Source organism: Rhinolophus ferrumequinum, chromosome 20 (genome assembly GCF_004115265.2).
Source record: "Rhinolophus ferrumequinum isolate MPI-CBG mRhiFer1 chromosome 20, mRhiFer1_v1.p, whole genome shotgun sequence".
NCBI lineage: Eukaryota > Metazoa > Chordata > Mammalia > Chiroptera > Rhinolophidae > Rhinolophus > Rhinolophus ferrumequinum.
Genome location: NC_046303.1, coordinates 33805473 through 33821650, shown reverse-complemented (window position 1 = coordinate 33821650; position 16178 = coordinate 33805473). Strand labels below are relative to the sequence as shown.

The 16178-nt window shown below is 38.6% G+C and overlaps 1 protein-coding gene across 2 annotated transcripts in view; it reads left to right on the top strand.

Annotated features, from left to right (window-relative positions):
- ANKIB1 (ankyrin repeat and IBR domain containing 1) overlaps nucleotides 1–10977 on the top strand; it is a 115413-nt gene extending 104436 nt beyond the window's left edge. Inside the window, exons 15-20 of one of the 2 annotated variants that reach the window (XM_033088019.1) lie at nucleotides 9–154; nucleotides 1404–1582; nucleotides 2449–2500; nucleotides 6212–6326; nucleotides 7288–7421; nucleotides 7773–10977. In XM_033088019.1, the coding sequence (XP_032943910.1) occupies nucleotides 9–154; nucleotides 1404–1582; nucleotides 2449–2500; nucleotides 6212–6326; nucleotides 7288–7421; nucleotides 7773–8516 (1370 nt within the window). In that variant the 3' untranslated portion in view covers nucleotides 8517–10977. The remainder of the gene's footprint in view (nucleotides 1–8; nucleotides 155–1403; nucleotides 1583–2448; nucleotides 2501–6211; nucleotides 6327–7287; nucleotides 7422–7772) is intronic. The other variant, XM_033088021.1, reaches the window with a different exon arrangement.
- Nucleotides 10978–16178: the final 5201 nt, after the last annotated feature.

Below are 16178 nucleotides of genomic sequence, written 5' to 3'. Positions count from 1 at the left end.
CTTTATAGCTGAAGGAGGCTGTCCAGATACCACTTTCATTGAAGATGCAGTTCATGTGCTCTTAAAAACTCGACGCATTCTCAAGTGTTCTTATCCCTATGGATTTTTCTTAGAACCTAAAAGCACAAAGAAAGAAATTTTTGAACTCATGCAAGTAAGATATCTTTTTTAAATTAAATTTAAAGTTATTATGAAAAACAGATTTTTCTTTTTGTTCAACCACTTGACTAAGTTTTATCTTATTTGGGTGTGATTAGTAAATAATTTTGTTTTCATTTTCAGAATGGTTTTTAAGTAAAGGAAAAGTAACCAGTAATAAACCGAAATTTTCTTTATGTTTAAACCGTGTTTCCCCCAAAATAAGACCTACCTGGACCATCAGCTCTAATGCACCTTTTGGAGCAAAAATTAATATAAGACCTGGTCTTACATTACTATAATGTAAGACCTGGTATAATATAATATAATATAATGTAAATAGTATAATATATAATGTAAATAGTATAATATATAAGAAATATAGAGAATAGAATAGAATAGAATACCGGGTCTTATATTAATTTTTGCTCCAAAAGATGCATTAGAGCAGAATGGTCCAGATAGGTCTTATTTTCTGGGAAACACGGAATTTGTCACTGTGCAGGTCTGAATGAGTTGTGAGCTATACAAACATCTTCTACCACATTTATTTCTTTATTTTACGCTTGTAGAGGTTGAAATCTGGCCTAATTCTGATTATATCATTAGGGATTTTATCTTCAAAGATAAAACAAACCATATCACATACTAGGTTGAAAAGTTACTATTTACCAGTTTTTTTTTAAAGTGCAACTGAGAAAGTTACAGTATTTAAAAAACAAAAACACCTAATCCAACTGACATCTCTTTAGTAGGCCAACTTCACTGTATATTTCTTTTTCTTTTCTCCTCTTGCTACAGTTTTCCTGTCATCCCTTTGAACTGCCTCTACTGAATTATCTCTTACATTTCTTTGAATGCTCAGTATTCATATTCTCCATGAAGCCTTCTAGACCTAATCCCAAATAATAGGGGCCTTGCTACAAATTCCTTCAACATTTCCATAGTCTGCACCATGTGTCATACATTTGCATGTACAATGCCTTGAAATTCATTAGTTTTTTACACATAGACAAATTATAAACCCTTGTGGACAGCTGGTATACTCACTCCTTGTTTGTAATCCATATCAACTACATCGCCATAAATGCCTATCAAATGAATGCTGTTTTCTTGTAATGTGCAAAATATGTTAAATACGAAGTTATTTGGATTAATTTCTGACTATAAAAGAGTTAGATTTAACTGAGAAAGCCTAGAGACACTGGATTTGCTCTTGACTGATCCACTGAGCCTGTCATTGTTCTTTTCTCTTCTTACCGTAGACAGACCTAGAAATGGTCACTGAGGACCTTGCCCAGAAAGTCAATAGGCCTTACCTCCGCACACCCCGACACAAGATCATCAAGGCAGCATGCCTTGTGCAGCAGAAGAGGCAAGAATTCCTGGCCTCCGTAGCTCGGGGAGTTGCTCCTGCAGACTCACCAGAAGCTCCTAGGCGCAGGTAAAAAGGATGCACCCTGGGAGCCATCCCAGCTCCAGCCACAGGTGCCAACGGGTTTATTTTTATCCAACTAGGATTCATATTCCTGAAAGTTACTTATACCTAAAATACGAGTAGCTCCTAAAAGTACGTTAACTTTTTTGGGGTGCTTTTTTCCCCAGTACTATTTCTGTTTTTTCTTGTTATTTTTTGTGTGTCATTGTGTAGTTTCTTGGACTAAATTATGTTAGGTTAATTTCACAATTCGGTGAACTCAATTCAAAGAGTATTCTAATACATCATTTTAAATACGTAATAAATGTAGTGATATGATAGCCATAAACATCTTATGTTATAGAATTTGGAAGCCTTACCAACTTGTTATAGTCATATTTATATTTCATGGTAAGAGGTTGTGAAGAAATTAGAAATATTATGTTAGTAAACTTATTTAAGTGATCAGTATTGATCCATTAAAGAACATTTGAGTTTGGGTTGTTTTATTTCAGAGACTTATATTCCTGATGCCATTAAAAATTAAAGAATTATTTTATTCATAATAATTACAAGCATTAGAAATTCCTATGACCCTATTTTTACATAAACATTTATAACATAAAACTAGAAGTAATCATAAAATACTCTGCTAATAGAATTATGATTTTTATTTTTCCACCATTTTTACACAAATAGAGTAACTTAGAATTTGAAAGAAATAATTTTAATTAATTAAGAAATCATTTTAATTATATTCTGTAGTTGAGCTACTTCAATTAAGCAAGTTCCAAGTAGAAGAATTAAAAGTAATGTTCAAAGGGCAAGTGTCTGATTGTCTGTACTTTGTAGTACTGATAATAAATCAAATGGTATGTCTAATTTCTTTGTAGCTTTGCTGGTGGAACATGGGATTGGGAATATTTAGGATTTGCATCACCTGAGGTAATTGTTTTGTGGGGGTTTTGTTTTGCTTTTTTGTTTTGTTAACTGTATTTTTCCTTAGTGCAATCCTGCTTGCCTTTGCACCCTCATCTATCTAAATCCTGAGATTGTCAGCAATGTTTTCTCTTTCTTTTATAATAAAAATGCATCAGCAAAGCCTACATTTAGTTATTTATGGTATTGGATTATGGTCACATTATTAAATCAGTCTCCCCTTTTATCAGTTTTAATTACTGAACAGTCAGAATTAAGGCCAATTTGTAGCATTTTTTGAAATATATCTTCAAATTGGTTAAGAGAGATACAAATTTTATTTATTAGAAATGCACTTCGGTTGTAATGTTGTTTCAGTCTGAATCTATTTTTTTTAGAGTTATTGCCACAACCTGAGAGAATTGATTTATAATCAATTGCTAAGGTGGAAACTTGATATTAATAATATTTATGTGGAAAGAGATGCTTTGCTTAGTTATTTCTGCTTCTCTTTAAGATTTTCACTCTTCTTGTTTTTTTCTTTGTTGTTATACACCATTTTAAAATACGGAATAAAATACTAACACTGCAAATAATTGCCACATATGAAAATAAGATAGAGTGAAAATTTTAATCACATTGCTGTTACCTGAGATTTAAATTGCCACTGTCACTGTTGAGTCTCATTTTAAATGGTTTCAGCAGTTCTCTCTACTTCTTTGCTCTTTATAAAACAGTATACCATCTGATGCTTATTTTGTAATAACCTTTTAACTTGATTCTTGGAAAGGGGCAGGACAAACAGTGAAAACTTTATCATTTATAGCCCATGTGTTGTCTGTGACTGAAAGACAGTGAAATTGATTATTATCCAGAAATGACTGTGGCTTATTTAAATCAGATACTTTCTCTTTTCAGTTGCTGAGGATACTTGCAATCACCTTTTGGCCTTTTGTATAGGTAGATATATCCAGGAAAATACTGACTTGGAAAAACAATTCATGCCTAGAGCTCTGATACAGGAATTTTAAATTCACTTAAATTCTAAATAATTTTTTAATATATTAATGAATTGCCTATTGTAAAACAAATATGAACCCCCTTCTTTACCTGATCCTGTGCTTATTATTTCTATGTTATAATATAATTACAGCTTTGAAGATATTGGGAGAAATTTCCACATAAAAGGAAGAATAAAAAAAGCTTCAATTATCAAAAAAAAAAAGTGTAAATATTTCAGAATTTCAAGGTAGAACTACGGTTTAGCAAAAATAAAACTTTTCCCTGTGTATTCACAATCGTGTATGCATCATCTTGCAGTTTCTGGCTCTGACAGTAACTTTAGGAATCCTGCAACAATCTGTCCTTGACTATTGAGGACCTGCCCGTATGACCGACACTGATCCATTTTGTAAAAAATAGGAAGGCTTGCCACCTCACATGTGAATATTTATAAGTAAAATCAGTGAGCTCTTATTCTCCAGAAATGGAGAATTGTGAAAGTCTAAATAACATTTCCTTCTTAAATTTATTTTTTATGAGTTAATAAATTTAAAAAAAAAATTTAACTTACTTTTACTTTTCTCTTCTTTAAAGTCTTTGGCACATTGAAACACCAAGCTTTTATGTAAACCATATTGCAAGTCTAAAGAATTAACACATTGTGAAACTTTAAAATTCTTCATGTATGTGACTATCAAGTAACTGCCAAAATTTTATCTTCAAAAGTTAGCTTTTTGCCTTGATAAAGACTCTGAAAAAAAAACATCTTTTTTGCCAAACTTCAATAGGCTTTTAGGTTGAATTTATATTTTTTCAGTAGTTATTTCCATCTTATTCTTTTTTAAATAAACTGAATGAGTCAATGACAAGCATAAGTATTTGTTTTGCACCACTTTAAAGCAGTGGAGACCAGAGGAAAGGACATATCTTGAAGTCTGAGGGACACCTGAATTCAAAGTCTAGTTCTGTGAGTTAAAATGTGGATGGTCATATCCACCCCATGGAAGTTTTGGAAGAATTAAAGCATCTTTTTAAGTCACTGACAAAATTGGTGCTGAGTAAATGTTAGTTATTATTATTTAAAACAAAAAAATCTGGCAGCTTTTACTCTATGTATTTTAGAACTTCTCAATCTTCTGTGTAGCCTTAACACTCTCAAACCATTTGGAGTATCCTGACTAAGCCTTTTCGTGTGCTTGCTAGAAGATCTTAGAAATACTTGGAAATGTTTTCTTAAAGTTAACTTTATGAGAACCATTTTTTTTTAAGCCTGTTGCATTATGAGAGAATACTATTTGAGTTTTCTAGCAGAATAATCATAAACATAACAAGTTTCTCTTATAGTTGTTTTTAAATTATTTAGTTTTCTTAAATTGGAAATACATATATTCTGTGGTCAGTAATAGTTTATTTAATTCAGAATAACTTTGTACCATAATCAAGCATACATACTAAACAAATTCTGTCTAAATAACAAGTCTTGAACTGAGGTAAAGTTTTATCTCATCTTTGTCTAAGAAATATGGTGGTCCCCAGTGATCCAGTCAACCATAATGACACATAGTGGTCATTTAGTTTTGGATCCTAAGCCTCCAGGAAAAAAGGAAATGTTACCCCAGCTCAGCAGGAAATTTTAAAGCATCTAAACAATCCCTCCAGGCACCTGTAGTATCTTTTATTCATTTGTTCCCAACCTGGTAAGATGTCTCCAACCTCTTACCTGAATGAAGGAGTTTAAATAAATTCAACCAAAGTGGTATGACACGAAAGTTTTATTTGTGATGTAAAACTTGTCTTCATTTATTCTAGTACTTTCACAATGTAAGCATATTGAATAGTCTAGGGTAACAGGAATAACCATAAATCTGAGTATCTTAGAGTTTATCACTGCCAGATTCTATGATGATTCTCCAAATTAGCCTTCTAAGGCTGGCGTCATGCACACTGGCCTCTCTTTTGTGTCACTAAAATCTGGAAAAATACATTTGTACCCAGGTAATAATAGCAGGTAGTCCCCTGCCTCTGATAATAGCAATCCCACTTTAAACTGTTACCACAAATATAAAATAAACTCAGGGACATCTTCCCGAATTTGTGTTCTTCCCATATGTTAAATAGAAAACACTTCCCTCACCTGTGCTGTTGATAACCCCACGTTAGCTGTTAATAATATAAGAAGGAAGCCAAGTAATATCTTTAAAGCTAACCTTACAACATTTGTCTTTTAATCTAGTCACTTGACTTGTGAGTATGGTATGCGGTAGTCCCAAAGAGTGCAAAATCTAACACTGACAAGTACTTAACAGTGTGTGCTTTTCTTTCTTTTGTTTTTCTTCTGTCTGTTGCAAATATCACAATCACTTTTTTAAAACCAGACCTCCAGGAAGAGCCTCACTTACTTAGTAAAATCACTACACTATTAGGTTAATATTACATAATAAGACCCAGGCATGTAAAGTAAGGCTCAGTTCTGATCTAACATTGGAGCTTGCAAGTATTCCCAATTTATCCAGGCAATTGTAATGATTCCTTAAAATTTTTCTTTTTCCATTTGACCTGTTCTGTTTCCTTGGCATGGCAAAGCCCGAAGTTTCTTTTTCTAAAGCCAAATGATTTTATAATATCTCTATATAAAATCACACTTTTTTTTTCCTGGAAAAAAAGTGTGTTGCTTATTTTATTTGCATTTAAAAAATTGCATGCTCTCCTGTATTTTATAACCTTTGGTTTATGCAGGAATATGCTGAATTTCAGTATCGGAGGAGGCACCGACTCCAGCGCCGTCGAGGAGATATGCACAGTCTGCTCGGTAACCCTCCGGACCCGGACGAGCCACGGGAAAGCACTTTCGGTAAGCTCTTGGGTTGGGTGTGTTTGAATCTCTTCGTTCTCTTGCATTTCTTCTTAAAAATGACCAGTCTAAATGCTTGTGAGTTTGTGATTTAGATGGATGTACAGTCAATGTGTAGCTGCTGCTCATGTCACAGGATATAGAAAACCAGGGGGATTAAGAACATGGGCTGTGGAGTCAGACAGACTGGGGTTCGTGACCCCATCTCTGCTGCGTGTCAGGATGACATTGTAGCTCCGTCACTTAACCTCTCCACACTTGAATCTCCTCATTCTAAAGACGCAATGATAATATTGCCAGTTGTGGGTTCATAGTGAGCATTAAATGAGATGATGCATGCAAAACCCGTAGGCGCGAGTAGCATCTCATGCCACTCAGTGCACTGTAGCTGTTCATTCCTGCTGCCATGTTCATGGAATGTTTTTCTCCTGGCCTCAGTTCTCCTATGAGCATTCTTTAAAAATAGAGAAAATTTCTGGTATTAGAGATAAATTATCTTAATTATTCACCTTTAAATGTTAAATCGTAGTGGAAAATCTTCATGCTGTAATGTCAGCAGATCATTTTTAATAAACCAGGATCAACGGGCCTAAACCTTTGCTCTTCGGGCTGTTATAATTCCCAAATTCTTTAGTTTCAAGAACTCTGAAAACTAAAACACCTTTATGTATTATTGCTTAAGAAAAGAAAGAAGATTGGATGGTAGCCATTTGTATTTCTGAATACAAGCATAATTGTCGTACAAACAGAAATGCAAACAACAATCGTGGAATTGAAGTGAAGGGTATGGGATATAGTGTTGCTTATGGGGAGACAAATATGAATGAGAAATCTCTAGAAGATTCAGTAAACATGTGAACACGGGTTTCACCAGCCCGCAAAGAGAAATGGCCAATTTAAATAAAAAGATGTATGAAATCTTGTGTGACTAACGTCTCTGGTACCACTTGCTTTGAAACAGACATCCCAGAAGGTGGCAGTGGCCGCAGGCCGGGCGCGTCCGTGGTAAGTTCTGCGTCTATGAGTGTGCTGCCCAGCTCTTCCCTGCGCGACTACACCCCTGCCAGTCGCTCTGAGAACCAAGACTCTCTTCAGGTAGCCTTCGTGGGCAGCCTCCTGACCCCTGCTTTTGCTTTCTCTGTTTGGCCTGCTTTCCTGTTTTCACTTAGTGCTTCTCTTTTTCTTTCTTCCATTCTAACACCTTTGTTTCCGAGGTGTGCTACAGGAAAAGAGTCCTATATTTCAGGTTTATCTCAAAGGAATTTGTTTCCCCTATAACATGGACAAGGAGAAAATTAAAATAAGATTTTTGTAGATAAAATAATTCTGTATAAATAGGGGTAATATTAAGTATCTGTTAGGTAAAAGAGCAGTGGTAGACCTCATGGAGTTAAGTCATTCTTTCCTTTCATATTTTAAAGTGATTTTACTTTCTGTTGCCCTCAGGCTCTGAGTTCCTTAGATGAAGATGATCCCAATATACTTCTGGCAATACAGTTATCACTGCAAGAATCTGGGCTGGCCATCGATGAAGAAAATAGGGACTTCCTCAGTAACGAAGCATCCTTAGGAGCAATAGGCACTTCTCTACCTTCCAGGCTGGACTCTGTCCCCAGGAACACAGAGGGCCCGCGGGCTGCTTTGAGCAGCTCTGAGCTGTTGGAACTTGGCGACAGCCTCTTGAGACTAGGAACAGAAAGTGACCCATTTTCAACTGACACCCTGAGTTCACACCCTCTCAGTGAGGCAAGAAGTGAATTCTTTCCCTCCTCCAGTGACCCTGACTCGGCCGGCCAGGACGCCAACATCAATGACAATCTTCTTGGCAATATCATGGCTTGGTTTCACGACATGAACCCTCAGAGCATTGCCCTGATTCCTCCAGCATCCGCAGAAAGCACTGCAGATCCCCAGCTGCCCAGTGTCGGAGACGAGCCAGGAGCTGTGAGGGGTGTGGAACTGGGGCCGCCAGAAGAAGATGTGGTGTTTGAAGACGCTGTGGTCAGTGAAGGTGGAGGAACCCAAAGAGAAGAAGAACGTTCTTTGGAAGACAATATTCTGGCCGGGGAAGCCGCGCCTCCAGCGGGCGAAGGTGATAATGAGGCCGCCAGCAAGGGGGATGGTTCCGATGGTTCAAATCAGACACCTCAAACCTCAAGTGACTGGCTTGAACAGGTCCATCTAGTGTGAGGTGCACACCTCTGGGCTCCAGCCAAATCGCAGGGACTGACGGTGGAGTGTGCTTCATAGAGACTTAATCCACTTAGCTCCAACTCAGTTCTACACCACTGACATTAGGATCGAGTACGAAGGAGTTCCCTTGAGTGGTAGCTTCATTTCTGAGTTTAAGCTTACAGGGGTTTTCTTTTGTATGTAATTGGATAGCTTTCCCCCTTCTTGCTGACAAAAAGAAGAGCTGGAGAGAAAGAGAAACACAAATGGAGTAAGTAGCTTAGATTCGACATTCTAAGGAAACGGCACTCCTGTTTAGCCTAAGGTGCGCAATACTTAAATTGAACTTTTCAATTAAAGGCTTACTCCCCAATCCTTCTTTAAGAGCAATGGTTTTCCTCTTAAAAAAAAAGAAAGTTTCCTTCAATTGATCATTTATTTTGGACAGATCAGGTAACGTTCAGTTCCTCAGCCTCTGTGCTCTTCCATAACTTTCTTCCTGCCTTTTTGTCTGAGCATTGTGAATTGAGGTGTCCAGGGCTTCTCTTTAGTGCTGCATCTGCCACAGTGTGATTAGTTTTAATTTCCACATGAATCAGAAGTTTATTTTCATGTCTATTTACAGTCCACTTGTGCCAAACTGACTCGCGCGCTGACCAAGAAGGTATTTAGGTGTATTTAGGTGTGCGGTGTCCTGGAGGGCTGGCTCCAAAGCAGTTGCAGCATTCTTGGGAGTAAAAGGTGCCACTTGGTAGCAATGGAATGCCAGAACTTAATGGGCTTTTGTTGCCATGGAGACTGCATTTAAATGTAGCCTATAGCTTAAGTTAACTAAACCTAATGCTGCTGTTAAAAACAGTTTATTTTAATATTAAAATACAGTTGATTAGCGACGGAGGTGCTGTATTTTAAGAGACACTTTATTGGAAGTGCAATCATAGTTCTTTGTTTTCACAATTTTACAGTGCATTCTAATTACTAATGGGTGCAATTACTTTTAATGGTAAGTGTTTTATAAACTAGAAAAGAAGTGGAGTTTTCATGAGTTACAGTAAATCCCACAATTATTAAAAAATTCAATGAAACATCCTGCGCAACATGTTCCCGTGCCTTTGCCTAATCTAAATGGATAGTTGCCAGTTAAATAAGTGAGTAATTCCAATTTCAATGTCTCTTCTGAAGTGACTATGCTATGAATTGCAAAGACCTCCATAAAACCACCCATGGCCTTGCCTTTACAGTAAGTATAACAACTAAATGTTTAATCAGTTCGTTTGCCTAAATAGCAAATGCTGACGTGTTTGTTCTATTGCACAACACTCATTTGCTGTGTGATTACTGTTTAGTGTTGAAAAAAATCAACTTCCTAGTTATCAGTGTCTTACTGTGAAGAAAATACTGGTCTTAGTTGTAATTAAGATACAATGGTATAGTGTGTAATTAAAACTAGAGTAAACTGTTGGAATGGCTGTTTTACTTACATATTATCAAAACTAGCATAACATAAGCAAAATAGATATGCAATACTCCATTTAATGTTTTGCCAGATTCTTACCAGAAATCTACAGATACCAAAATTTCAGTACCGAGTTTGTACAGGCAAGTCCTGGGCTGGGTAAAAGGTTATATTAGTGTTGATGTCCAGTGAGTTGTAATTATGGTTTTTTAATTACTCCACCCCCAACCCTGCTTTTCAGATATCCTTGTATTTTGAATTTGTATGGCTAGGACATTATATTAGGGTATTTAATATTCCCCAGGTTCCCCTAGGATAAAAACACTGTGTTGGAATTGTTCCTATATTATTAAAGTCCACATTAGTGTGTATTTCCCCAATTATCAGAAACATTGATCACAATCCCTATTAAAATTGGTTGGGGAAAATATTGACTTTATCTGCAGTGTATTACTGTATGTTAAACTAAAATAGTCCATTAGAGGATTTTTTTACAAATTTATTTTGGATGAAAAATACCAACCACCACCAATCAGTTTTTAGACCAAGTTGTAATTTTTCAATAGAAGAGTCTTTGTAGCATATGGAGGCGTCTTGCAAAGCTGCAGTGCGGTGAGGAGGAGTGGTGGGTGCAGGCAGTGGTGACGCTCGTGCTGCGATGAGTCCTGGCTCCTCGCACCCCATGCAGTACCCTTTGTTCTGTGGCGTTCTCTCCTGAGCATGACAAGTGAGCATTACCCAATTTGTATTTCCTTGGTACATATTTTAAAAACAACACAGTCATGGACTTTACAATTCAGAAATAAAGTTTGGCAAAGCCTATTTTGTAAACAAGTTAATTTTATAATGTTAAAAAAAAAAATTTACTCTAACCTTGACTTGTTATTTGCACTTTCATAGTCTATACTTGATACATTCCCACTTTATATACAGTAGGATTCTACAAACGTGTAGATGTTTGGCCAAATGAATGCTGTTAATAATATGTAAAATTCTTTGATTAAACATTTATTACTTAAACTACTTCACTTTTGTCTCATTACATTATAGAGTTTGTTTTAACCAAGTCAGGAAGGTGATTTTCTTCAAATTAAATGCCCTCAAATATCATGGGATTAATTTGGTTCTTACATGTAATTGATTAGCACCTAATATTTTTTACACTAGCCCACTTTCTGAGCATTTTATACCCCAAACATAAATTCAAAACACTGTATGACAATGTGTTAAAACATTGTGACTTCAGTCTCATTTTGTTTTCATCTCTATAGCTTTTGGGAGAAAAATGTTATGATTTTTCCTGGGTACATATTTGATTATTTTTTTTTCCCCAAACCCTGCTTTTCAAATATTCTTGTATTTTGAGTTTGTATGGCTAGGACATTGTATTAGAGTATTTAATATTCCCTGGGTTCCCCGAGGATAAAGAACTGTGTGGAAATTGTTCCTATGCTATGGATCTCAAAAGTTCACATCTCTGATAGAAACACAGGAAAAGATAAAAGTATAAGCTATTTTGTGAAATTGCTTAGGATAGGAAAATATTTTTATGCCGGATGAATAGAAACACCTGCTTTTCCATCATTTTATTATTCTGTCCCATCTGAGTTATCAAAACAGCCCTTGGCATCTGAACTTCAGTGCAGATAACACGAGTGCCAGGACACCAGCTGATGCTTCATGGGTCTCCCAGACACTTTTAGAGTCATGTCATTTTATTTATGCCTTTCATTGTGTGGATCTGAACTTAACTACCAACGTCCATATGTTGAGTTATTCTTTAATTTTGTTGATTATTGCAGCCACTGATCTCATTTTTTTTCTCTTTTTATTCCTCAAATATTGTTGCTTACCTATTATGAATTAAAATCTGAGGCTTACTGAAGAAGTTTGGTCATAATTTAAAAACAAAGTAAAATCTTGGAATCTAAATATTAGTAATAACACAGATTTGGGGGTTTTTCTTCTAAGGCTGAAATAAAAACTCCATAGGAAAAAAAGGTTCTCAGGCTGAACTGTAGTTTTATCTCAGCCCTTACCAACAATGTCTTACTGTTATAATGTTCTCCCTAGAACAGTGGACTTCTTCCTAGACTATTACATGACTGTTCTTATTTTAGGAACTGTCCATCATACTTCTTAAGGAAAGATGGAGCAGAAAAGTTTCGTTTTGTTCTCTGTTCCACTTTGGACTGACAGGTGGCCGACAAACTGAGTGGTGGCCAAACTTTTGAAGGAATTGTTCTTCAGTCTTGAAAATTAATTTGAAAGTATTCTTTATCAGGCTCCATATCATCTCTTAGCCAGCTATTGCACAAGGGCCTAGCCTGCATGAGGCATCGGCTTACAGACAGACACGCTGAGAGAGATTCATGAAAGAGCGAAAAAAAACCACAATTATAGAAAAGAATAATCATTGGACGAGATAGTCCAGTTCTCTTGCACCTACCTGTACATCTTGCTGGGTGTGCCAAGACGGCAAGGCCTGACAGTTTGCCTGGGCCATTTCTCAGGATTTATGTAGCTAGTAACCTCAGACAAGGAGCAGACTTGCTGTAAAAGCATTGGATTGTGGACACTCAGAGTTCTGCCGCTGGAGCACAAGGCCACTGTGTGCTTGGCCCGGGCACAGTGTTGCCCTGTGGAACTAGGGGCGAGGGGAACTGACACACATGCAGATACTCATGCTGCCTGCTGTGCCATAAGTGATCAAGTCCTTTGCCTCTGACCCAGGATCTCCTTACTTCCGTCAGGTTCCATGAAACGGACAGGCTAACTTACTGGTTTTATAAGCAGGGTAAAATCAAGTCCCAGACCCCACGGATTTGACAAGGATGGAATGCTGACGGGAGACACGACTGTCTGGATGAGGAACTGTGGGCCAGGTTTGGGAATAGAAGACCCCCCCAGAATCTTTGTGGTTGTGAATGCTCCCACCCGTGATAGATAGGGGGAGAGTGAGGGTTCCCACTGTCCTACCTGGTACTGAAGGGGAGTTAAGCTAATGTGCTGAGGCTTGGCGGTAAGAGGGAGGAGTGAAACAAGCTGTCTAAATGGTGCCTTGATTGTTGCTAACTCCCGGAGGCAGGCAGAGGAAGGAATGTTTACAGGAGAGGAGTCAGCACTCCTGGGGCCCTCCCTGAAAGGCAGTAGGGCTGCAGCCCTGAGTCAAGGAGTCCCCCCATGTAAACTAAACGGTATCAGCATTAAGAAGTTTGCTGTTTAATTGAGAGCTTTGAGCAGACTGAGAACATCAGAAGTTCACTGGGTTGGGCTGCAAGCAGTCGCAACACTGCCCAAATGTAAAAGGAAGTGCAAAACCTCGCCGAAAACTGCACATCAGGCCGCACTCACAGCCCCGGCCCCTGACTCGGCCAGCGGTGAGGACGGGATGCCGGGTGCCGGAGTGACAGAGGCTGCCAGAGCCTGCAGGGGAAACGTGGCGGAGTCCACGGAGAAGAGAGAAGGCCCGGGTTCTCTCCATGCCGACAGGCTTCACCACTACCACGGGAGAGGCCGTCGCACCGGTGTCCCGCGCTAACCCGGGAGCGTTGGCGAGGGGCTACAGGGGACAAGGGGCCCAATTAGTTTCCTCCCCACAGGGCCTCCCCGCCTCCTGTGCTCCCCACCCTCTTGGTTGGGGGATATCATTTGCCACCCTCTGCATCTCCTGACTTGCACACATCTTAGATTCCTCAGCTGGGAAAAAGGCCTTCGGACACTGGTGGGGAAGGGAGGCTTTCCTTATGGGTGGGGCCCTGGGGGCGATTAGGTGTAATGTGGCTTCCAAATCTGAATGTCTAATGGATGTTACATGGCCAAAGTACCTGGCTCATAATTGTCAGGGGTAGAAAGGTGATGGTGGCGCGTGATTTGCTCCCCTGCCTACCTGCTTGTCCCCTTTCTGGTAGCCCAGGAGAAAGCGAAATCACTCCTTTTGTTAAAACACTTAATGTCAGCCCGAGTACCGAGGCGGTTTCCCTGTACAACATCGCCACCTGCCGGACACAGCCACCAACTACATCCTTTTAGAGAAAGGCAGCTATAAAACGAACCGGTTCTAAGGTTCTTGTTGAAACTGAATGCCTGACCAATGGAGGCTTGCGTGTGTCATCCGGAGTAACATCTCCAAAATTGTCAGGGGTAAGCTTGCATTGCATGTTATGGACATGTCGAGTTGATTTATAAATGTGCTACGTATCATTGGATTTGGGACCACTCGTGACAGATTTTCAAATTATGGACTCTACTCAAAAGATGAATTTCTAATATTGAAAACAAATTACTTATTTGATTGACTGACCCTAACAGGTGTGTCTTGCTCAGAGTTCTTACTAAATGCAGAAATCAAGAGATTGTCATAGGGGTGGCCGGTTAGCTCAGTTGGTTAGAGTGTGGTGCTGATAACACCAAGGATGCCAATTTGATCCCCACATGGGCCACTGTGAGCTGCGCCCTCCTTTAAAAAAAAAAAGAGAGAGATTGTCATAGAAGCATGAGAATTTCTTTTAATCAAGTCGTCACCACTGTGTAATGGCACCTACAGTAGACTCACACAGTAGGCTGTGTGGGTGGGAACATTGCCGAGACAACAGCAATGCCTCATGTGCTGGGACAGCTAAAACTTAAGAGAGAAATTGGCCAGCATGTTCCTATTCTATGCAGGAAGGTTTTCTTGATGCCAGGAGAACATGAAAAACCTCAGCCCTTCCCGCTGAATTTGCTTTCTTGTATGGAATTAATTCACCATGACTTTGGTACAAAACCTATGGCAGGTGTACACAGAGGGATGTTTGTTAAGATATCCAGACCCAGGAACTTTAGAGGGTCCTCCCAGGTTTTTTTGCTGGGTGGCTTTAAATTTTCTTTCTCTTCTACTTGCTCACACTTCAGAACCTACACCCATCTTTAGGACTTTGCTGGTAGTAATAAGAGATTAGAAGCACAATAAGTAACTCTACTGAAGTAATGGAGATAGGGCTGATCTGAAACAGCGGGTAATCGAATGGAGGTATGTGACTGCAGCACGTACATTCTGTCTTTCTCGAGATCTGTAAGTTTAGTTAAATCCAGAAAGGAAACTCGACGGTAAGTAATTCTAGAAAGACCAGAAGAGTCCATCTAACTTCCTGTCCTTCCTCCTGCAGAATTCATCCATGCTGCAAGTGGCCTCTTATCTTCATGCCAGATACTGAAGTGGTTCAGACTTAAAAGCCTTCCCTGGAAGCATATAGGTTACTTGAGACAGAATTACTCTACAGAAGTAATTATGTACATTCCGTAGAACTTAAAAGCAAAATTTGCTTGAGTTGCCAAGAGTTGGATTTGTAAAAAGGATAGATAGACAAACAGATAAATGTACTCCCTACATCTATGTATTATACATAGCAGAATTCTCAGAAATTCAACTAGCAGTTACCAAAAACTGACTTCCTGAAGCAACTTATGATAGCTTTTATGCTTCGATAAAAATTAGTTCAAACACACTGCTTGTCAATTCCCCCATTAGGATCTTAACATTTTAATCATGTAAATCAGGGATTGGCAAAACTTTTCTGTAAAAGGCCAAACAGTAAATATCTTAGACTTTGTGGACCATACAGTCTGTCACTACTGTTTCATTCTGCTGCTGTAGCACAGAAGCATCCATAGGAATAAATGAATGGCTGTGGCTGTGTTCCAATAAAACTTTAATTATAAAAACAGACTGGCTTTGGCCCAGGGGCCTTAGTTTTCTGAACTCTGGTGTAAATGAACTGTTCGTATGCATAATGTTTGTATTAGGAGGACTGGTACCAGAGCAGTTCATACCTTGATATTTTCCCTGTTTTCTCCAAAGCAGGCTTCCTGCTTTTTCTTCCCTATCTCCATAAGAGTTCTTCGTAGGGTATAGCCCCTAACATTCCACAACTTTCGTTTCGCTCAAGATCCAGTTCAAAGTTGTTCTGTGTGTGTTGTGTGTGTATTGTATGGTGTGATTTCGGTTCTAGGCTCATTCTGTTTCCTTTCTCCACTGAAGTTCTTCCACACTTGGCCATCTCTTAACTTCTGTGGGGATAACACGTTCATCTCACGTCAGGAATCCCCCTTTGTAGAAGTGGTAGCTTTTTGAGTCCTGAGCAACTTGAAAGAAGGCAGAGGCACTTGGCTCAGCAAAGCCCGAGAGATTTTACATACCTAATGTCTGCTGTGATCTCCAGGCTTCTCTCAGTCCTGCCTAAATC